A 25,142-nucleotide genomic window follows, 5' to 3' on the forward strand; every position below is an offset into this window, starting at 1 on the left:
AAGAGACTGCATTTTCCTCCAACGAAGTTAAACGTTGGTCATGGGTGAGTATAGTCTCTTGGATTACATCCAGTTTGTTGTTGATCTCTTTAAACAATATTTTTAGCTCGGTGATTAGGGTAGACCTGTGCTCTGCTAATGAGGCTATAAGGTAGGTCTTGCTAACGGTGATTTCAGGCTTGGCTTTTCCGCTCAATTTGGAGGCTTTAAGTGGCATACTGAAGTTGGAATGTTACCACGTAAAGGTAGCAAACTCTTCAGCGATGGATGTCCAACTAGAGCAGGAGGATTTAAAAAAAAATCTTGGGAGCTGGGAGACGGTACGTTCTCACTCCATTTTCGTCAAACCGAAAGTCTCAGTTTAGTGATTTTGAGTGGTGATTTATGAACATGTTTTAATCTGTGTTAGCTAAACTTTTAGCTAGTTCCAATGAGGGGTGAACTTGCACAACACTGTCCAGTACCAGTCTACAAAAAAACAAAAAGAAAAACGAAACGCCCTTATTCTAGAAATTGGCTCGGGACGTATCTAGTTTGTTATTTTGTCCAATTACTCATTCTCTCTCTCTAATAAGCGGTTTTGGTCATCCTACATAAGAATATATAGTCAATTTTCAACTAAATAAGCAATTGTGATATGTCTTATTAAGATTTTCTTTTATGTCTCAAGAATCACTGGTCTGATTTCTTGTCATACTTTATAGAATAATTTAAGAATAGATTGTTTCCAATCAGTTTAAAAGTTGATGTGAATCAGTGTAATGACAACAGTTTGTTGCTATCTGCTAGTGTAGATTCTTAGTCATCCAATACGTGGAACATCCCAAAAATATTACAAAACAAAATGACTGGACTTCAGTAGTTGAAGACATTTCACTTCCCATCCGGGGAGCTTTCTCACTTTTTGAATTGAGAAAGCTCCCTGAATAGGAAGCAAAATATCATTAACAACAGACATCCAGTTGTTTTGCTGAAATAGTTTTTTGGGATTTGTTGCTATCTGTCAGTGTGTGGTCAAATTTTCCTCTAGAATAAAAGAATGTGGTGCAGTGGTTAGAGCTGTTGCCTCACATAAGAAGATCACATGTTCCCCTCCTGGCTGGGGCCTTTCTGTGTAAAGTTTGCATGTTCTTCCAATGCATGTGTTTTTTTTACATAGATATTCTGGTTTCCTCCCACAGGTCAAAAACATGCATATTAAGTTCATTGATAAATCATTGCTGTGAATGATTGTTTGTCTCTATGTGTCCCTGTGATGGACTGGAGACCTGTCCAGGGTGTCCCCTGCCTCTAACACAGTGACTGCTGAATATAGACACCATGACCTTCCATGGAAAAGTGGGTAAAGAAAATGGATGGATAAAATAAAGGGTTTACATAGTTAATTGGTATTTTTCAAATTTGAAACATGAAATTTTAAAATTTTCCACCTAATTTAAAATTGTTTGACTCTTTAAAGCTTATATTATTTTGTGAAATTAAAGAAGTGAAATACTTTATAGTTTAATAGAACGAGAAACAAACTAAGAATCTCAGTGAGAATAGACACCTGTAAGGCAACTAAATGTACTAATGTGCTGCAGAACCTCTAGTGACCTTTATACAGGGGTGCAACTACATACTTTCTGAGGTGAATGCGAACACATCATTCCCCCCCCCCCAGGCCCAGGTTTAATATGTCCATACAGCTCTCCCTTATTCATGCAGATATAAAATACAGTAATTCTATTATGGACTTTTATTTTATGTTACATTTTACAGCAGGTGATCATCTCAATCACAAATGAAAAAAAGTTTAATAAAGTAAAAATATGTAACAGTTGTGGCACTCAGTGCTCGACAAATTTTCTGTAGTGGAAATATGAAATCTGAACAGCCTGGACTCTATGTCAGAGTTTTAATACTAAACTGTTACATTTTGTGCCTTTGCACTTGCCTATTTGTCAAGAATAGCATCAAATGAAATAGACTGTGCCACAATGGGACAAGTGATCATTGCTCATACTCAAACAAAGGTATGTTTTGATAAGTTTCAGTTTGCTAAAGGATCTCTCGGCAGATGCAACTGTCAGAGGCATGGTTAAGAATACTGTAAAGGCTACTGTCAGATTTGGAAACACCAAATCAAGATTCTCCTGTATGAGGAAATTTAACTTTGCTAGAGCCTTGTAAGCCTTCAGTAGATGGCTTGCTGGGTATATTTCTTGAATGATATCTCTTGAAACATAACATGTAGTCAGGGCATATGTGGTCACTGATTCTTCCAGCTCAGCTTGTGCTTTTTATTATCTGTTATATTGTAAATAGGCCTACGACTACAGCAAACAGCTGCAAAACAACAACAGCCACCTGTAGGGTTGCCACCTTTCCGAAATTAAAATAAGGGACACTCACCACAGTAAGGTGCCCATAGAAGTGTCATACTTTATTTTATGGCTGTTTTTGTAAAAACAAAAAAATCAATAGTGCAATTATTACAGAGGTGGGTTAGATACCCCAAAATTGTACACCAATCAGAGTAGTATAACTTGAACAAGTAGATTAATCTTTAAATAAGCAAGTGTAACAAGTAGGCCCTATTTGGTAAAAAGTCTACTCAAGTACTGAGTAACTAATCATAACACCAGATTAAATATTTTAAATTCATGTCAGACAGCCAAAAGTAAGTTATGTGCAAATTCTGGTACTTTAAAGTCTAAAACCAAAATATTTATAAGGAGTTAGGTTCAGAGGCTGGTTCTAAACCAGATGTATCACAGGGGGCCAGAGTAGTCAGTGTTTTTTCATGGGTGGCAATTAAAAAAGAATGAAACAAAAAAGGCAATATTTCATCATTTATTATATAAGTGAGACAAAGAGCCACTTGTGTCAGCCCCTGTCTAGAACCACCCATTGGCTGCAGGTCTGTGTCTGAGGCATTGGTTAGCATGTTTTCCTTCATTCTTATAGCTTGATAGGAAGTCAGGTTATCCAAACTGGTAAACCACATTAATAAAATAATATTGATCACAGAACACTGTAAAAACTTTAACATAAAGTATATCTTTATATTAGTAAAGATATAAACATTTTTCCTACACAGAAATCCCTAATAAACTATTTTAATGTAGGACAAATAAATGGTTTCTCTTCACAATATTTATTTATTTACTGTTAATCTATTAGTATGATTTGTTCTTTAAAATACCGTTTATATTATTTTGATTATTACTATATGAAAAAACGTACTATCTAAACTCAACATCCTAATCCAATAATCAAACCATAATAGTTTACTAAAAGTACAAAAAGATACTTAATTGATCACAGCAAAATGTTCTGTATCATATGGGTCCCAGGAGCTGATTGAGGGATTAAGAGACACTGATGTCTGGTTCTTCTGCAATGTTTCTCTACTGATCCATTCTGTCTGATATCATACAGCACACCGGGCGACACATTGTTTTTATTGCCTGTATTCATCCTCACTGACGCTGTTCATCCTGGGATGTGCATCTTCCCACTCCCGTCTGTACTTTTGCAAGAGTTTTAGCTTCTAATGACATGGTGAGGTATCAGATAGAAATTTTAAAAAGACGCGGGTTGATAGCAGCTCACCTCAGCTGTGTCCGTCGCTAGGCAACCGTGACAACAGCATTGGACCGGAGCCAGGCGCTCCCGCCACAACAACTTTAGCCTGGCCATAATATTTCCCGTGTTTTATTTTGGTCATTATTGTTACACTTAGTGTGGATATGTGTGTGATAGGTGGGTCTATCGGACAATTATAGAAATACGGAACAAATCGCGTCCTGTATTGGTTCAAAACAGGACGCAACATTTAACAGCCAAATACGGGACGATTCCGTATTTACGTGTCGGGTGGCAACCCTAGCAGCCTGTCATTTCAGGCTAGCTTAAGCTAACCTGAATATTTACAACCCTCCTGTTGACACACTGACATTACTTACCTACTGTCTTTCAACCACTTTGAAAACCTTTTCTTCATCCCTCCAACATCTTTATCCCTCTCCCTCTTCCGTTTTCTGTTTTGTGCCCAGGAGAGCGTTTTTTTCTGCCGCCCCATCTTTAGCTCCTTATTGTAAAGTGCACTAACAATCGTAGTCTACGACGATTCTGATTCAGATGATGACGACAGAAAATATGCAATTTCAGTGATTTTGACTATAAAAATGCAGTTTTGACTATAAAAATGTTGGAAAATAAGTCATACATAAAGATCAGTGGAAAAATATTAATATTCATTTTTTGTTATCATTTTTTTTTTTCTTGTCATGATGACAGGTGAGGCTCTGCCTCACCTGCCTCCCCTGACCGCACGTCCCTGGCACAAACTGCTGTTAAAATATGCGACTAGAAAAAAATTTCCCCACATCGTTTTGGCGCCCTCTCAAGAGCAGCGCCCCTATGTGTTGCATACAGTGCATAACCACTTTTTGCGCCACTGCTTTTATAGTTTGATTTAAGCTGCTACAGTAGCACATGCAGGTCACTTGTTTGCATGTGAGTCACAGATTTCTGTGAACGCCTTTTGTTTGAAGCATCACAAGGACTCGTGGTTCACCTCAGCCTTGACATTAAGCTATCATCCATTTGTTCTTTCAGTAATCACCTCACCCAGCTTTTATTCATTCATCATCAGATCTTACAATCAACTCGCCATGTACTGATCCCTGTCATTCATTTCTGCTCCTGTGTTCCCTGTCTTGTATGTTTATTTTGTTTTGCTGCCTCGACAGCCTTTTGCTTTGAGTAAAGTAAAGTACCTATGTCCTTTCCTGGCTTTTGGGTTCCTAAAAACTGCATTCTGATTATTACTGATGATTTTTCCTCAGCTGTCTGTTCCTGTTTATAAGCAGAGACTCATCCTAGCTGGTCTTGCAGCTGCCAAGAATGCAAAATAAGATGAATAGACCCCAGCAAATTCTCTTATAAATTGTTTACTCACTTTCATTGATATAATTTACCGAGAGATATTGATTGCACAAGTGAATGGAGTAATAGAGTCCAATATCAGAGTGGGAGGACAGGTAGCGGAGAAAGTGAAAAGTCTATTTTAATCCTACCTGTATTTAAAACTGTGTTTAGAAACGTGTAATCCAAAAACGTATCATGAAGTTGAATGTCATATTTGGACTTTTAATGACTGACTTGAACTGCTATTTTTTTCCAGGGTGTAATGATTATATAATATATGAATTTGATCATTTTTGAAAACAAGAATTGGGTGTACAAATTTGAATTTATTGTGCATTTTCTTTAAACTACACATGGTCGAAATTGTACAAACAGGCTTAAGCACACATACATTCATCGAGAATTTGAGGTGGTGAAGGTTTTAGAATGTCTCAAAACCAAGGCCTATTAACATCTTGTTATTCATTATGATAATTTCACTTTTCCAGCATAAAAATGATTTGTCTAACAGCACTAATTGGATTGACCAAAGAGTGCTGTCAAACAACCAAGTCCAAAGAACTAAAGTGAAGATCTAAGATAGGCTGTTCAGAAATAACCATGGAATCTTCAAGCCTCAAGCCTGCCGTACACAGGAAACCTCTGGAACATCAGACAATGAAGTGAGTTTTATTATCGCTATGAACTGAGAGGGTGCTGACCAAGAAACAAGCTCCTGCTCCAAAGGCCACACCTTCAAGCTCGACTGAAATTTGCAGATGCCTAAATGCCAAATGCCTTATGAAGAAAATAAAAATGAATGGTCAAACAAGACAATTGATCTATTTGGCCAGAATGAAAAAAAGTAGGTATAGAGGAGTCAAGGTGAGGCTTTCAAACCAAATAACACTACACAAACTGTCAGGCATGGTGTGGGTAGCATCATGCTGTGGTACTGATTCATTACACAAAGTGAATGGAATAATGAAGAAGAAAAACTATCTCCAAGTACTTCACCTTCATCTCATCTTCAAGATCTAGACACCTGAAACTTGGACACATTTGGGTGTTCCAACAGGACTGTGATCTCAAGCACACAGAAAATAATTTTTCTGTGTGCTTCTTGGGATCAGTTTTCTAATTGTATAAAGCAGACTTCAGGAATAGCCCTCCCAAAGCCCTGACCTCAAACTGATAAAAACTTTGTGGGTCTGATGCTTGTTAAACTGATTTTATCAAAAATAACTAAATCAATCTATGGATAGAGAACAAATTGGCCGATTTCAAACATATCAAAAATTAGTCTCATGATAGGTCACTGAAATAATTTTAGATAACAACACTGAAAAAATTTCATGTTTGGCAGAAGTTGTTTCCATAATTTGTAAAAAATCAAAACTGCAGTCTCAGTTAATATGAGTTGGCAACATAATAAGATGTTTGTAATGTATGACTTAAAACGCATATTAACTACACAAATATTGAGTACGGTAATATGGGGTCAAATGTTCAAAAGGGCTCTGGTGTTTCAGAATAATGCTTTTCCCACAAATGTCTTAACTCCAAACTTAGTATAAGAGGAGGAAATGATGACAAATTAATGCGGAAAATGTGCTTCTATCCTCATTAGATGCATTGTCACACATCAGGAACCACATGACTGAAAGTCAGAGTAACTGAAGCGTGAATTTGCTCACAAACGCAGCAGAAACACTTCAGAGCAGGAGAGATTACAAAATAACCGAGCCACACTCTTTTTGACTGTGAAACTTTGTTTCCGTGGTGATGTGAGGGGGTTCTTCACGGGGTTCCTTTTACATCTGTGGTCAGTCAGAGTCGAAATCCCGCCGTGTTTGTAATTGTGAGGGACTCGCAGAAGTAACTACACACCATCTTGTCTTACGTACCAGAATGCGTCTCACGACTGAAGACAAGATCGAGCTGGGACTCAATCCTGCATTTACAGTAAGTAAAGAGCTCTCCTAATTCTCACTAACTCTTTTAGCTTCCGGCCACTAGCAAACTGTGTCTAACACTGTGGATATAATATCATATCAATAACTATCTGGATTTTCCAAAATCTTTATTTTACTTGTAGAGAGAAAGAGAAAATAAACAAAGTGCAGAGCAAAAGATTATGCTTGTAAAAGCTGAATGTAAGCCACAATGGAATGTAAAGTTAACAAAGCGTGCATGTGTTTCACAAAAACTACTGAAGTGAAAGTGCATTATGTGGTTTCAAAATAAGTTGGTAAAATCTGTCTTGAATTTAAATAAAATCTAAAACCTTTAATTAGAAACGATAAATCCCGAAAGAGAAACTTTCAGGAAACATCATAAAGCCAGGCAGTGGTGGTTAAAACTCATGTTATTGAAGCCTGAATCTGTCAACACTCATAATATGGAGACTTGTCTTCCTAATAATGGCAAAAAGCAAGTCCTTGTGATTTGAGTTGTTAAACTTAAAGCTGCAGTGAAGGTCAGGTTAAAGGTTAAGAGATGGCAAGTAGTACTTCTGGTTACAGTTAAACCTGGTGTGTATTGGCCTTTGTAGTCACACACATCCCTTCTTATGAAATAAACACACTGCATGGGGTGTGCAAGTGTTCACAGCTGGGTCTGAAGTTGATGTTTTTCCTTTTTTACCTTTCATACTAAAAAATGAACACTTTGGGAACAGAAAACAAACATGTTAGATTGTTAACATACTTACATGTAAAAGCATGACAGCTCATTGATTACTTACAGTATTGTAATGTTTACCACCTGACATTAAACATCCTGTTTTTCATTCAAATGTTTTATTAGCACTTAGAGTTCAAATATTTTGTCATCTGGCTGACTTTGATATAGAGATTAAATTTACACATCTCATTTGTGGACAAATGAACAAGAACATGTTTCAAATCTCAGGCCTTGCTCTTTAAATGTTGTCAAAGAGGTGCTTTGACAACAAAGTCTTGTCCCACATTTGACAAGTGCTTGCTTGGCTGACCTGCACTCCAGTTCCAGTCCTATAGGTTGCAGTAATGCACCTAAAGTTCATTTGCCAGCTGCACAATGATCAAGTTGGTGAACAGCAATGACGAAGGCTTCACTTTGTTTGTTGGACATGACATTTAAAAATAAAATTCTGATAGTAGTGTAAAGGAGAACATAATTGTTTGTAAGTTGTGCCTAAAGAAATTTCGCCCTCACCATAGGGCATGAAGCTTAAGATATCACTCAAATACAAAATGTGTGTGTCACAGTTTTTGGTGTTTTGTTCTTTGTTTGATGTTCGTTGTAGTTCTTGTTTTGCTTTAGCTGTCTTTTTGGTTTCTGTGTTAATGTCTTGTCACTATTCACCTCTCCAGTGTTTTTCCAGTCCTGTCTGCCACGCCCACCTCATCTGCTCCTGGTCTTGTCTACAGCTGTAACCTATTATCCATTTTTCCCTCAGCCTTTATAACAGGTCTCTGTCTCTTAATTCTTCATTCGGTCATTCGTCTTGTCACCTCGCTCCATGCCTAGCTACCTTGCAACTCTTTTGTGGTTTTGTTTTTGATAGTTTTCCTTTTTGCTGCCACGTCAGCTTTTGTTTTGGTTAGTGTTTACTTTAATAAATTACGCTTGTCACTTTATCATGATTAGTCTGCGTTCCGGGTTTGCCTTCGTCTCCCCCCCTTCTGACAGTGTATTCATAGCACTGATATTGAAGCTACAGCCATCCTGCTGGTAGGAAGATGAGCCTTTGCTGTCTCCTCATAGTTGGTCCAACCAGACCACATAGACCAGATGATGGGGTTCAGAGCCAAAATAAGTTTGTCTACATCTGACAAAAAAAACAAATTCTCTGGTGACGTGAAAAATGAGCAGCTCTGCAGGGAGAGTTATTGATGTAGGAAATGGGAAGTGAGCATCTGTTACAGATTATACTGGACAAATGGTGGACTCATGATTTGTAGACCCAGATATGGGGTTTGTAGGGCAAGTTGTAGTTTCTATTTGTATGTGTACTTGTTCTGTCTTAGTAGGTTTCTCAGAGTAGACTGCTCTGTTACTACATAGGTTATAGATGCAAAGAATATTTTGTGATAAAAGTACAGTATGGTGCAGTCAAGACAAATTTAAGGTGCTCAATGTGTAAAAAAAACAAAACAAAATAAGGGTAATACAGTTTTCAAGTATAATCTCAGATGAAGTTCAGTTTAAAGGCTATTTGTAAGTCAGTGTTCTACCTTCCAATAAATATATAATATACTGATTTTATCATTTTTTAATATTCTTAAGAATTTAGCAAAATTTACTTCAAATAGCTGGAAAATGCATGGTTTAGAAAATATTTTTTTCAGAATGGAACTCATTTTTGTACATTCAAAAATAGAAAAATAATTACTTTCTAGTTTTTGAGTTTATCAAAGTTTGTTTACAGTTACCATTTTATAAATAAAATCATACAATATGACTTTTTTTATCTTTTAATTAACTGTTAAGAAATTTAACTGGGTTAGTATCTCACTGGGCTGTGACTGTTGGTGATAGTTGTAAAAACTTGTAAGAAAATAGGTGAATTTTCAATGGCCATCTCCAAGAATTTGGCGTGTTTAAGACCAGCCAGCCATCTGGCGGCATTTTGAGCAGGCAGTTTTTTAAAAACCTGTCTTATTTTTGAATTCATGGCTTGCAAAATTGTATTTAGGGCTGTGCACATTATTTCATTGTCCACCTCTGCCCACATCTTATTCCCCTTGTCTTGTACCCACTTTGGCAGTTGCTTCCACATTTATAATTTAATCTGCTGGAGTACACTTCAGAACAGAGCTGGTAAATTCAGTTCACTTTATGGACTAGGGTTAATCTGAGCCACTCACTGAAGTGACCTGGTTATAACCCAAATTAACAACCTGACTTGTCTGAGTCTGCAGCATTTCTGGGGATTCTGATGGTTTTTTCAGTGAGTTTGTTAACTTGGGGAGGTATAAATTATTATTTATCATCTACATGGACCCATTGAAGGCTGCAGCCTCTGTGATGTTTTCTATCACAAATAGAGCTCCTGTGCAGGTGTTAAAATACAGCTCTAGCACTAGAATAAATGGAAACTAAAAAAGGACAGGTTTGAGTTTCCCACACAAACTCTGACAATTTTGAAAGAAAATTTGTCACACAAATCTTTTGAACATATCAAAACTTACGTGACAAGAGTGCAAACCTGTGTGACCTGTAACTCACAAAGAAATTTAGAAGGCCCGCAGACATTTTGGAGACTCCCTCACAAATGCTGTTCGCCAGATTGTCGCTATCAGTCGCAGTCCAGTGACATACTTTCTTTACCAGTTGAGAAATCCTACTTTGCAGTGCATGGCCCTCCAACTAGCAAATCCCAAAAAAAGAAAATTGTTTATAAGCAAAACAACTAGACTTAAAAAACTCCAGCTGTTTTGTTTTGTTGTTTTTTATTCCCCTTTTGATTCACCATGTCCTGGATGTCTGAGAATCAACACCAGCATTGAAAGTAAAAAAAAAATGGGGCAAAAAAACTGCTGGATTTTTTTGTTTGTTTTGTTTTGTATCAAATCAGAACCTACTACTATTAACTACCTTTAGTACAGAATAAAGTGTCCTAAACAATAAAGTTGAACAACAATAGTAAGAATAGAAGCATAAGTTAATTAAAAATGTAACTGACATGAAGACATTTATTTCTATAAATTTCATTTTTAAGTATTTACTTAGCAAAGAAACATAGAGGCCTTATTGCTCTTGTTAATCATCGTGTAAATTATCTTTTCTGCTGTTTATATGGAAATACCGAAAGCTTTTTTTTTTTTTGCAACACAGAGAAAGTCAGGTTGTTCCAGTTCATTTTGGGTTTAGGTATCAGGACAAGGTGAAGTCTAAACTTTAAGAACAAAGGCTGGCTTTATAATTACAGGAAACTTACTTTTTTTCACACTGAGGAACATTGTCTAGTTGAGACACTTTAGACACAAGTTCTAGGCTCTATGTTGCTGCTGTTTCAGGTTAGGTGCAAGATTTCAAACAAGTTTAGTCTGAGAGAAGCAGGATGGAACATGAGGCTTCATAGTATTTGTCTGTGAATAACTGCTGATGTGATACATGTCCCATATGTTTGAGCATGCATGTTTGTGCAAGACTTTAGAAATGCAAACTACAAATTTATTCACCTACTGATGTCTAAGATTACTCAGTCAGCTCTTCAAACACAGAGATCCTTTTTGGCTGTCAAAGTAAGGCAAGAGCAAAAGTTGAATCAACAGTGACAGAGCTGATGGTTTAGGTTCAGTGAACTTGTTTCGGGGTAAATGTGCAGTACACTTCCTGAGACAAGAAGAAAAACTGCTGTAACCTCTACTGCAAATAGGATGATTATATTTCTTAAGTGTGTCAACAATTCAGTGACATCCTAAATGTTCGACCAGCTAAAAGGTTCATTAATCATTTATGAACAACACTGCTTGCTTGCATCACTGACCCAGTTTTAATCTTTTTTTTCCCTATGTTTGACAGTCATTGAGCAGCAGACTAACAGGTCCTCTCATGTCCAATCTATTCGGACATATCTTCATGTTTATAAAGCAAAAAGCACTCACAGTTCTGGACACTGTGTCCACCGGATAATTTTATTGGGCAGAATTAGTGAGGATTTGCCACGGATTAACGTGTTTCCATCCATCCATTGTATGATTGTGCATCACTGGCCTGTGACACTCTACCAAAGATTCGATTCATTGAAGATACATGAGCAGCAATAGCCAGTACAATGCAATACATGTTAGCCCCTAATCACTATACGTTTAGCTTTAAATCACAATATAATTCAATCCAATGAGTTTGTCAACAAAACAACACAATAAAGCAAAAGAATGATTATGGCTCTGTGTAGATTGTCTTTGGTTGTGAGAGTGGTAAATCAGCTTTCTGTGAACCTGTCACAATGAACCACCACATATTGACAATTCAAGCTCACAACTTAAGGTTTTCTTACAATTATTTGACAACCAAATTATGAAAATTATACAGGTTGAACCTGGATTAAAACAGCTTCTTGGCAAATGTTTGTACAAAACCATATGGGTCCATCATTTTCTATTAGCTGGCTCATGAGAGAAAATGACTGCACATAAGGGTGGGGAAATGACTTTTGGGGTAAGAAATATTTCTTTTTTTAGGATTTCTTTATTTTCTACATCAATGGTTTTCTATTACTATTGGCCCACAAAATAACAGTGGATGAGATTTGTGACCACAGCTACTGCTGGTGGAAGCATTTTAACATTTCTAAACCAATTACTGAAAATAAGGACATAATGACAACACAAATAGCACAAACAATTGTTATACGGTTTTTATGTATTCACAATGACTGCTTTAATTTCTCCAATTTGGCAAACTATGAAAATTATGACATTTTTTTTCATTTAATTTGATTAATGGACATCATCAAGATTCCTATTTGGTGTTTTGGGACTCACAGTGGCGAACCGACCCCTATTATGGGAACCAATGATCTAGAATGACAAAATACTATCCCAGGCTTTCTTTTTTAGGGTTAAAAAAACAAATAGCATGACATTAAGTAGAAATGAGAAAGGCAACAAGTTAAAACTCAAAACTATGCAGCAACAATTTAAAGAAACAAACTAATTCCCTGATTCTTCAGTGTGCACAGCCTCTCTCTGTACTGAATGGTAGTTTGACAGCCACTAGATGGAAGCAAATGCACGCATTTTGTTTAAAGCAAGCATCTTCAGTGCACTACCTGCTGGAATATAAGACCGCACAACATCTTTGATGGAAATTTCTTTTTTCCATCTTAATCATCTATCTTTTCATGTGAAGCTGAAGCAAAAAAGTGAAAAAAAAGGATGTTTTTTGTATGCGCATGGTTTTCCACGCTCACCGTGCACATGCTGGCCGTCAGTGGTTGGGATGGGTTTTCTTTTATGTCATGGACTTATTTGACAATGAAGATATGTTGTACTTTAGTGTATTGGGAATTGAGTGATTGTTGGGGCAGACTGAATACTTTGAGCTTGAAACTTGCCTCCTTAAAAACAGAATTTGTTTAAAAGCATCTCTTTCTGGGAGTTCTAGTTCAGGTTTTTAATATTACAAATATGTATATCCTAGATATGAGAGGTTTTTTCTTTTTTTGACGGCTCCATTTCAACCACTGCTGATGAAAACTGCTCTGCTGACGCGCTACCAAACCATCTACTACAACCCACAAAGCAACAGGGTTCATAGCGCTTTTATTTTGAAAAACAATATGCAAAGTGAAGCAATGACGTGGCAGATGTAATGCGAGGCCTCGTTTGTTGTTGATCACGTGATTTTGCTCAATATGACACAAGCTCCAAAGCGGGGCTTCATCGGACACACACCCTTTTTACTCGGTACACGCCTCAAAGCCTGTCTTCAGATGTCCCATTACTACTGTACGGCCTGCCCGCCCAACGGTGATTCTGTCGTCCTCCCATTCCACCACCAACTGGAGGGAACTACCGTCATGTTTCAACTGCCACAACCCCGGATTCCACTCATCTTCCCCCGATCCCATGATCAATTCTCATCCTATCTCTGTTTTTTAGAGTACCCGATACCATCGATGCCACGGTCATTCTAGACCGCCTAACAGCTCGTTACTTTCTGATTTTCAATAAACGTATTTTATCTGATTCCTGGTTTCCTCTTGAGAGTTTCTCTGTATGTGGGTCAGAAGCCTGAACAAAACCATGTCAACTATCCATTAATAGCAGGTTGATTAGGAGTCAGAGAGAAAAGAAACACGTCCGCCTTCCACCAGGAGTGTGTGGGATAAGATTTGTGTTAGCAGAATTCATATTTGGGGAGAGTATCAAGGAGGCATACTTTAATACTGCTCACACCCGTGTGCACTCACTCGCAGTGGCGCACGCAATCAGTTTTTGGCAGACCATCACTTTTCGGCACAACACATGCTATATTTCTTTCAAAAGGTGTCAGTTCGGGTACGCCCTTACCCCCACCTGTGGCTGACATGCTGTGGCGGTGACCTGTTTGTCACTTTTTTGCCTCCACCCTAAAATCTGACCACTTTTTCTTCACCTCGGCCACAGTTCTCTCTGTCCCACTCACTGAATTAACAGGGGGAACGACATGTTGCCACTCAAAATGCTTCCTTTTATTTGTAATGCCACTACTGTGGCTCCCCAAAATTATATTTTTTCTGTTTTCAACCTCACTCCCTGGCACATCAATTTCTGCCTCAGTGAAATTTAGTTTCTTCACTCTTTTCTCTGTGGTTGCCGTTGTTAACCATAAAATAACATTTAATACACCTTCACCTTCATGAGGGGCTTTGCAGCGACCATTTCTGGTTGAATGTGGGCGTGTGGAGGGCAGAACCTGAGGCGGGACCTTGTACACAAACTTTTAGGTACAGGTGTGATTTTTAAAGGGAAATCACTTGCTGGTGTGCGTACGCATGGTTTTATAATTCTGATTTTTTTTGCCTTTTGGGCATACACACACTTTTAGTATGAATCAGTGGCGGCTGGTGGGGTTTTCTCCAGGGGGGGCTATAAGTCCAAAATAGACATATACCAAAACATATACTAAGGTATCACACCAGTGTATTTACATGAATTAAAACAACAGAAGCAACATTAAAATGTGCATTTACATGTACATTATAATGTTGCTTCTATTGTTTTAATTCATGTAAATACACTGGTGCTTCCGGAACACACCAATACTTACAAAGACGGAGGTCTCCCAAGGCACAAGTGTGTAGGGCACATTTAGCATTTATAAGACCTATTTTCTCCCTTATTTTTCAAAACTTTACCAGAGAAAATATGTCAAAGCTTGTATTATGGTGAGATCACTCACTATGTCACGTGTTCTGCACGTACAATATAACGAAGATCAGATGTCTCACTCCGATTGGAATTCAAATTTTTTTAGCATAAATTTTCTTAAATTAATTAACTATGAACTTATTTATTACCTTATTATTGTCTTTGAATAAAAGGCAGCACATCCGTGGCTCGACCTTTCAATCAGGCGAACTTTAAGACAGACGGATGTGACGTCAGCCCCCGTGGCGGGAGTCCCATGCTCTGGCGGTGGGAGGCGGTGAAATGCAAACACAGCTGCATTCAGCTCTGGGCGCAGGAGAGGTGCGCCCCAGAATGGTCCTGTCTCTTGTATTGAAGAGGAGCTACTGCGCATGCACAACTTTTAACGAGTCTATGGGCAAAGATTTTTGCGCCCCGGAGTGGAAATACGTGACCAATCAGACAACATTGATGAACGACACAACTTTACTTATCATTAACTATAAAATATTTATCTTACACAACTCAAAATATGTATACATATATTTTTGAAATATTCTTATTTTATTATTTCATTTTTATTTAATTTTTTACGTCTTATTTAAGGTTATGTGAGTGGTGGGGCGGCGCCCCTTGCGACCTCTATTGGCCATCCGCCACTGGTATGAATCTAGCCACCCCAGTCTACGAAGGAAGTGCATTTCAGCTTGAGACAAGCTGATGAAATGAGCTTCAGAATACGGTGGCTGACAGGTGCAAACACACAGCAAATAAAAACAGAAAAGTGCTGCAATTACAGAAAATAGACAGAAAAGATATACAACCAACAAAGCAAATGCAAAGGAAAAAAGGCAAATACCAAAAACACTAACCCCCACAAAACATCCCAAAGTAAGACATGTTGAAGAACTCACTCCACAAAATGGAAGTGCACCAGACCACTAGGGGGACTGGATCACCCAGTCATATAGGCGCAGAAGTTAGTTTTAGGCTGGATATTGGATATTTGCACTCCACAGATTCAGCAGCATCTTTGTGCCATTAGCAAATTACCGAACCAATGCCACTTGAAAAACAAAATTTAAATAGTCTCCATGTCATGTGAACACTGTACAAAACATATTGTTCTGAATATGTTTTAGTTGTATTATGTTGTCAGCTAATACTATACTTAAAATGGCATGCTCTTGTTCCTAATTAAGATATTGCATCCTTTAAAGAAGTCAACATGTATCAAATGTGTTACTTAGCAATAGGGTAGATGGTCTGTACTTACTGTGAGAGATAACAATAGTAATGACAAAAAAAGCTAGAATCCTTTGAAAATTGTTTACTTGTTGGTTTGCAGAAATGTTCAAATAACTGAAACTGTATCAAAAGGTTTGAAAGTGTGCTGGACTGTTTCGCCGGCCCTTCTCGATGATTGAATATGTTTTATGTGTTCCTTGCGATGGGGGGATTTTATAGAAAAAATCCTGGTGTTTCCAAACACCCATGCCTGTTATCCTCTGTACCTTGCCAGGATTTACAGTTTATAGATTTGGTGGCTCATATTTTTGCTGAATGTGAGTTTCAATCAGAACATAAAAAACACAGTTATGAACAATGTAATTCAATCAGTTTCCAATCAGGTTATCTTTTTGTTAGGGTGGGTTTGTTTGTCTATCTGTCCGCCCATCTGTTCGCAAGATCACGTAAAAACTAATAAACATTTGGATGAAATTTTCAGGAAATGTTGGGTTGTCACAATAAACAAGAGATTACATTTTGGTGGTGATCTGGTCAAAGGTCAAGATCCAAGGTCAATGTCACAGCTCTAACTCTGCAGTCGTGTAACATAAGAATGTCAAACTGCACAGCTGGATACTTGATGGGTCAAGGATAATGGCTGTTTTTTTCAAGGTCACAGGTTCAAAGGTAAAAGATACAGATGATTCAGTGCTTGAACTCTGAAACTGTGTAATGTAGGAATGTCAAACTGCACAACTGGACACCTCATGGGTCAAGAATGATGTCTGTTGATTGCAAGGTCATGGGGTCAAAAGTCCCAGATGAACCTGTGCTCTAACTCTGCAACTGTGTAATTTAGGACTGTCAAACGGCACAGCAGGGTGTCTTATGGGTCATGAATGATGTTGATTTTAAGGTCATGGCAACAAGGTCAAAGATCAAGGTCACAGGTGACCCCTTTGTTGAAACCTTGTCTGTGTTCAAACCTGGCATCTAAATAGCATAGAAACCCTTTGTTATCTATATTGTGCCTTTCTGTCCACCCATAAGATAGTAGACAGTAAGTTATAAATGATGTAATTCCACAAATGCTTAGGATAGAAAATGGGACCAGACTATGACTCCACATTGGATCTTAGTTTAATAGGACCATTTCCACTAAAGAAATCTTGAGTGGTATTCATGAAGTCTGCTAGTCTGATCATATAATGGTTTGGAGAGGCTGGTAGTCATTAACAGGTAAGTTCTTCATCTATCCATGATCCTTCTATCCATCCCATTACTTAAAAACTAATAACAGATTTGGATGAAACTTTCAGGAAATGTTGGGAATGTAACAAAAAAGAAGTGGTTACATTTTGGTGGTGATCTGGATCACAATCCATTTTTTTAATGACCTTAGAACCTTGGAGGAAGTTTGCGCTCTCTGAGTGCATCTAGTTTATAAAGGGTATTAGGTTTTTGCTTTTAAAAGAAAAAAGGCTGTGATCCCACACAGCAAAAAAAAGCAAAAATAACAGATCTATTTTCATCATAGATTAAACCTGCTAGACTGTAATTATAAATGGAAAAATATTTGTTATCTAAAAATATAAGAAGTTTATGCTTTTTCTTATCTGCATCTGATTTAGGAACTGTAGATGTATTTTGGCTGGCACACACATAGTTTGCATTCTAGCCATTCCTTTTTCTTCCACCAAAAAACAAGGAGGATAACACAGTCCAGCCTTCTCTGGCCACTGGTAGGATTTATTGATATCAGCCACTCCTCAGTCTGCCAGTGGTACATGCAAGGGCTTATCTTTCCATGATGGTTCCTCTTGTTTCTCCTCTAATACATTGGGTTTCTGCTGCCTTAGACATTCACTGCACAATTCATCATTGGATTTTGTTCTTGCCATTCAGCTGGCTCTTCAGGACCTGCCTTACTCTCTGTATGTATTTGGTTGTGGCTGACTTCTTTGTTTGCAGGATTCCAAAGTACTTGTAGCTGTCATGGCAATGTTGCCTTCTAGTAGTTCAACTCCTTCAGTTGTGAGCACCTTGCTTCTCTTGCATACCATTCAGCAGCACTTATCAAGTCTAAATGACATCAGTGTCCTTTCTATATATCCTGGTGAGGTGGATCAGTGAGTCAATGTCTCATTCACTTTAGGCATACAGCTTGATGTCATCCATATAAAGGAATAACTGATGATTGTTTCACTTTAAGATAGGTATCCACAGTCACTCTTTTCAAGGATATGGTTGAGAGGGTTCAGGTCCATGCAGAAAAGGAGTGCGGAAAGATCATCACCTCTGTATATGCCACCTAAATAAGGTATTGACCTATGTGCCTGTTCATCTTAGTTGCTATGATGCCTAATAGAAGCTTCCATGTTGTACAGAGGCAGGTAATTGGTCAGTACAGTAGTTAGATGGGATTGCTCCTTTCTGGGGGACCTTTGTGATCAGTACTGTCTAGCCTAAGCCCAACCACTCTGAATTGGTCCTTTCTATTAACAGTCAGTTTGTTTAGCCCGGGGGTCGGCAACCCGCGGCTCTAGAGCAGCATGCAGCTCTTTGGTGCTGCTCTAGTGGCTCCCTGGAGCTTTTTCAAAAATGTTTGAAAATGGAACAAGATGGGGGAGAGAAATATATTTTTTGTTTTAATATATGCCTCTTTTACACGGACCCTAATTCAGAAGTCCCGCTCTACTCCGCTCTACTTGGCTCGGCTCTATAAAGAATGCATCCTGTTCTCACGGGCCAGTTTGGTCGGGAGCAGAGGAATGCCTCCTCGTGTTGCTTTCAGGCTTTACAGCGCCTTCAGCTGGGGGACAGACGGCATAAACGTTGCAGGGTAAGCTAACGCTGTTGTCAGGGGCGTAACTTTATGTCCAACATTGGGGGGTTAGGCTCTCTGCCTATTTATTTATTTATTAAATAATAATAATTATTATTAAATTATTAAATCATTTACTTTTCTAAAAAGATTCAGGAGATTTTGAGTTAACTGTATATGAAATACAATGTAATGCTTTTACTATGTTTTACTTAACTTTTTTTGTATTTACTTTGCATCTTCAACAATTAAGAAAAGGCTTACTTTTTCACATTTCTTCCAACAGTAACAAATATTTTACACTTTTGGAATGTATTATATGACACACCTAAATTTATCAATTTTCCAAGTGTATTTACCTGGTGTCCTAAAATTTGGCCAGGAGAAATTACAACACAAATTACAACACAAATTAGTAATTAAACAAGAGCAGGCTAAAACCCTTCATGTCATTTTTAGCAAATATGTTGAAATGTATATATATGACATTTATTTTTAAGGTCTGTCTCATCTGTGTTTCTTGGTCTGCCTCTCTTTGGTCACCTGACCCTGGGTTGCCTACTGTTTCCTCTGTCTTCTCAACTCCTCACCATCTCTGTCACCTGACTGACTATCACATTCTTCATCCTGATAGAAAAACAGCTCAATTAATGTTCAAATGTCTCACCAAAAAGTTGGAAGGCATTGTGTTAGAAAACTGGGTTACATCACAAGTTTACTTCTGCACCGCTGCACCAAAATGTGCCATCACCTGCTCTCGAGTCATGCCAGTTTTATTTATAAAGCACTAAGTTTTACCAATGGTAATCACTCCCATGAAATGACTTGAATAACACAAATCACAGGTAAAAATCAGCAGCAGTAGTCTTTGAATTGTCAGCATCGCAGGTGTCTGAACAGCAGCATAGAGAAGCTATTTTTTTCACCAATGACAAACTTTATCATAATAAAGGCATAAAAAATACCTATTCAGTCCTATCTGTGGAAAAAGAGCACCTTTATATCCATTATTGCTGCAGTTTGTTGTTTTGGGAGTCAGAAACAGATTATTTGTAGTTTAATTACTTCAGTGAGGAAATGAATCCACATAATGAAATCTTCCAGCTAGGAGCTTCATTACTAAACAAATTAAATTATAAGGTAGAGGCACCATCAGTGGTGTTTTTAGGATTTTGAAACATTGGATTAAACCTTGGGCCTAAATAGCTAATATTCATAGACAGCACCCTGGTTTATAAGTAACTTGGAGTTACACTAATTTAGGACATGTACCAGTTCTCTGCCTTAGCTGGGTTTTTATTGAATGTAAATTGTTGTGAATCAAATAAACCATTTTAGAAAGGAAGAATTTGACCTAGCTTTAGGATTTTTGTTCGTAGTTTATTTGAAGGATATCGAGTAACAGTTTACAAATAATATAAAAATCTGTTTCCTAAGGCAGATACATTCTGTAAAATTTAAGAAAAATTAATCTGAATTTCTGCTTCTGTCAGAAAAAAAAACGTTCTTAAACTCAAAGAAACTGTTTATTATGGAGCCAAAAAATGAGCTTCTTTTCTTATCTACATGAATGACTTTTTTAAATTTTATACTTGTATCAAAATGTTCAAAGCACTCCTGAGGCTTCATGGTCTCAATTTCTAACATTTCAAAAAGGGAACTGATACAGGGTGATTTTTTTTACATCTTAGACAAATAATAAGCTCCTAAAAGCATTTTTTAACATTAATTATGCTGAATTTCTGCAATCATTTGATCAAAATTGATTCTCTAAATATGTCCCTTCTTTCACAAACCTGTTTTGTTTTACTATCAGTTTTGCAGCCCCTCATTTCACTTTTCAAAACTGTTTTAAGTTGGCCTGCCAAATACAATAAATACAATATTTTACAGCAGTCTGTTGTTCTCCACTGAGCATGTGAGTGTTTCATGCAATCTTTACTATTAAACACGTTCTGTAGAGAAAAAGGTTTTAACTTGATGTGTTTAAAATATAACGAGTGTCATTCTGGACTTTTCTGGGACTCATCTTTGGTCTTGTTATCAGTACTAATATTACAGTTATTAATAACTGAATACATAAAGTAAAACTATACTTGTTTATAGAGTTTAGTTTATATAATATTACATATTACAGGTATTTTCAGAAAAATAGAACAATTTACTAATTAATGATACTCCTGTGATTAATTGCTATGATTTCTTTATTATTAATAATGCACATTTAAACAGCCCATAGGTTTATGTTTACGATCAGCACAGATGATATGAAAAAGAGGAGGCTTTTGTATTTACTAACGTGTCTTCCTGGCACCTGTAAATATTTTCTAGCTTTCTAGCCCTAGAGTTTTTTTTTTTGTCCACACATAGAACTAAACTATTAGACTGGCAGCTGCAGTGAGCTGAATGTTAGATTTGATGGACCTTTTAATGTGCTTAGGTACTTTAGCATTAAATGCTTTGATTTTGACAGAACTAAGGAACCCCATCCTCCTCACCCCCCACCACAATCAAGTTGATCACCGCGAGGGTGCGCGCGCTAACAGTCACGCAATCGCGCCACGCTCCATTCAAAATGGGCAATGTTACTACTCTTGCGAAGCTTGTTCGCCTGTATCAGCATTTCTATGATCCCTCTATAAGAGATCACAGAGATAATCAAATGGCTCAAACTCATGGAAGGAGATTACTGCTGCAGCCGATAAAAAGGAGTGTTTATAGACCAGAGAGGAGCTACGGAGCTAGCTAAAACACCTGAACCGGCATTCATAGTGTGTCTGCTACACAGCGGTATAGAGTTATTAACTCATCAGCTAACTTAACAATACATATACATTTACCTCATTTTGTTTTTTCCTCTTTTTACAAGGGGGTGTTGTCGACCAACATTGGAAAACTGTTGGTTGTCCGCTGTTTGGCGCTCTTTTCATTTTTTTGGCTACACTCATTCCGCAGCAGCTGCATCCACAAACAAACGGTGAACGCCGCTGCTTGGTAGAGAAAGCTGTTGGGTGATACCAAGTTTTTGCAGGGGGGGGGAGTTACATTACCAGTTGATTAAACATGCTACTATTTTACCCCAAATTGATCACAAATAAATAAAATTAACATGTTATTCATGTAAGATTTTTGTTGTACTTGGAAATGATGTGATTTCATTGGGGGGGTTATAGTGATTGGATCAGATTATGGGGGGGGTCATAACCCCCCTATACCCCCACAAATTACGCGGATGGCTGTTGTTTATATTCCTACCGTTCGCTCTTTATGCTTGCATCTGGTCACACCCACAACCAATGAGTGAACAGGAGCTAAGCTAGCGCTGCGCACGAAGCAGGGCTGGCCCGGCTGGCCCTATTCTGAAGCAGCTATATTAGCTATATTAGCCTATCAGATTGGCTAAAATAGATACATACAGCACGTGTTGCCTTCATTATAAGGTTTAAATAAGGCTTTTAATTTTTTGCGGCTCCAGACATATTTGTTTTTTGTTTTTTTGGTCCAATATGGCTCTTTCAACATTTTGGGTTGCCGACCCCTGGTTTAGCTTAATAAATGCACACACATGTGTGCTCCAATGAGATAGTTGGAGGTTCGATTCAACCAGTCTGCCAGTGTCAAAGCGTCCCTGTGTTAGACACTACACCCCTAATTGTCTTTGATGTGTGCCCCATCAGTTTACAAATGTGGTCAAATGCACTGATTGTTCTCTATAGAATGACTTATTCAGATTAGCTTTGTAGAGATTTAGTAGAGTGCTGTATGAATGTGTGTGTTGGTAGGTAAATGATGGCACAAATTGTGTTGTAAAGCACTTTTAGTGGCCTGGATAGCTAGAAAGGCACTATATAATTTATAGTTTACCATTTACTTTACATGGCCCTTTGGGGCTGAGGTATCTCTGATCAGTAGTGACTGCAGGCAGTACATAGTGGACATCTAGTCTAGATGCTACAAACTTGTTTCTACCATCTTTCTACCATCTCTCAGGCAAACTGAGTTACACAACTGTATCTGTAGCATTTGAATTTTGTAATATAGGGCAAGTGTTATTGACACTTATAACAGCGGTGTGCCCTTTTTTTGCAAGGTTGCTCATGTTTCTGGAAAGCGTAAATTTACTTATGTATTACAATGGTGTGTAATTCATTTCGGTAACACAGATATGCTTTGATTTAGGAAGTATTTTCTGTTAACATATACATACACAATAAACAAGACAGGCAAATTACACTGGCAAGCAGGCCTCCATTTTCAAAGGAACTTAATACAAAGCGATAGTTTAAATGATCTTAAAAGACAGAAAAAAGTCATCTTACCTTCAAAATAACACATAAGCTGTGCCTCATTGTCCTTCATTAAAGAAAAGTCACAAATTTAGTTTAACAAGCAACAAAAAAGTGTTTGCTCTAAATAAATGGTTCTCAGCTGTGTTGTACAACAGTTGTTTTTTTCATGGGACACTGAGTACTGTGGTAACAATCTTCTTAAAAACATTTCATTGACTTGACTCAAAACATAAGAGTTTCTTTCCACACATATTTAAATTTAATCAACTTTAGTCAATCAGCCAATATTCTTTTTGAACGATCTAAAAAATACATACTCGCATATCAAACTGAGCGTGTAATAAAACCAAAACATTTAATTTATTTAATTTATTTTATAAACCATTGAAAGCAGTTTCTACATTTTACAACATTTCAAAAACAAAGAGAAATAAAAAAAGGCAACATTTGGATGTAATAAATTAGAATTAACAGTGGTTGACTGGTTTAAGGTATGTTTTTTTCTCTCTTTTTTTTGTTTTTTTTAGTTTGGGCCCAAACAAGCTGGGCAGTAAAAGAGAAGAATAAATTCCAGAAAATATATATATTTTTTATGCAGCATGAATTATTAAAACGTCTGGATTTATGACTTGTGTATCTTTGCTGTGCTTGTTTCCAAGGCTGGAGATGAACAGCCACAGATCACAGATGATGCAGTGGAGCCACAAATAGAAGAGAGTCTGGGAGAGACAGTGAACGGGGGTGGAGGTCTGGTTTACTCCATTAACGACAGACCACCATGGTACCTTTGTATTCTTCTTGGCTTTCAGGTAAATTAATCTCATAACCGGTTTGATCCTGTGTCATAACAAAGGCTGTAAATGCTAAATAAGTGTCAAAGCCAGGACAAATACATTGCCCTGTTTGGGTATGTTTCTTGTAAAGCTGCACTGGCAAAACAACTCTTTATTTCTGCTTCATCAGTCACTTTTGGAGTCAGTCCACTTTAAGATGGCCTCCACAACCAAGTGACTTTTGTAAAGACAAAAATGGCTATAACCCAGCCATTGTACAGACACTGGGCTACAGTTAGGTCTGATAGTAGCTGAGTGTCATCCCCAACACATGCTCTGAGCGCTACACATAGTGCAACATCTTTGCATTAGCTCTTGGTGCCAACCCTCTTTATCTGTTTTAGCAAAATATCTACTGAATCACTCGGCGGATATTCTATTAAAACTTTCAGAAAGTAACCATTGAATGTATATTTACTGTACTGAATAACTTTTAGAGTCAACCCAATTTAAGATGGCTGTCACAGCTAGTCAACCTTAGTAAACACAAAATAGCTCTAACAGAATAGTTTACAGATACTGAGCTAAAATTATGTGATCTAGTGGCTGAGAGTCATCCTCACCACATACTCTGAGAGCTAACACTTCTGGCAGGATCACCTGAGATAATGCATCGTGTTATTCACAAATTTTGTTCAAAACAGCTGTAACTCTGGGAAGTTATAGCCATTATGCCCATTTTATGCTTCAGCTCATTGGCATCCTTTATTTGAACATGGCTATTGCTGAAAATTTAGATTAATGTAACCTATGAACAATTCAAACATTTTATTACCATTTATTATTCCCACAGGTTTCACAAGCAAATGGTGGTTGGGATTTTGTGAAAATAAGTAAAAGTTCTCTAGTTTTTCCTGAAGTAACTGTCATTAACATTTAGACATATTAAACAATAAATTGTAGTATAGCCACAAAAATAACCTTTATTCTGTTCTGTGCTTTAAGAGTAATTTGCAAACAGATATTTTCAGTCATTGGCTCTTGGATTAACATAGCAAAGACTTCAGCATGTCCATGCACTGACCACATGAGATATTTTCTTGTGAATTAAATTAAGGTTCTTTACTAAGTAGGGCTGCAACTAACGATAATTTTAATAATCGATTAATCGGTCGTCTTGGAATTCATTCATTCATTCAGTCATTCATTTTGGCCCACATAAAAAAGTTATCTGTATGTAAAGGAGTAGGTTGATGTAAAACTTTTACTACTTTCTTATTTTTAAATAAATCAATATAAATTC

The 25,142-nt window shown here is 37.4% G+C and overlaps 1 protein-coding gene across 1 annotated transcript in view; it reads left to right on the forward strand.

Annotated features, from left to right (window-relative positions):
- Nucleotides 1–6,609: 6,609 nt before the first annotated feature.
- Nucleotides 6,610–25,142, forward strand: part of si:dkey-106n21.1 (solute carrier family 23 member 2) — a 92,902-nt gene continuing 74,369 nt past the window's right edge. The window contains exons 1-2 of the mRNA XM_037978055.1: nucleotides 6,610–6,861; nucleotides 23,726–23,875. Coding sequence (XP_037833983.1) covers nucleotides 6,808–6,861; nucleotides 23,726–23,875 — 204 coding nt within the window. The 5' untranslated portion in view covers nucleotides 6,610–6,807. The remainder of the gene's footprint in view (nucleotides 6,862–23,725; nucleotides 23,876–25,142) is intronic.

The sequence above is a fragment of the Kryptolebias marmoratus genome, linkage group LG11, assembly GCF_001649575.2.
Source record: "Kryptolebias marmoratus isolate JLee-2015 linkage group LG11, ASM164957v2, whole genome shotgun sequence".
NCBI lineage: Eukaryota > Metazoa > Chordata > Actinopteri > Cyprinodontiformes > Rivulidae > Kryptolebias > Kryptolebias marmoratus.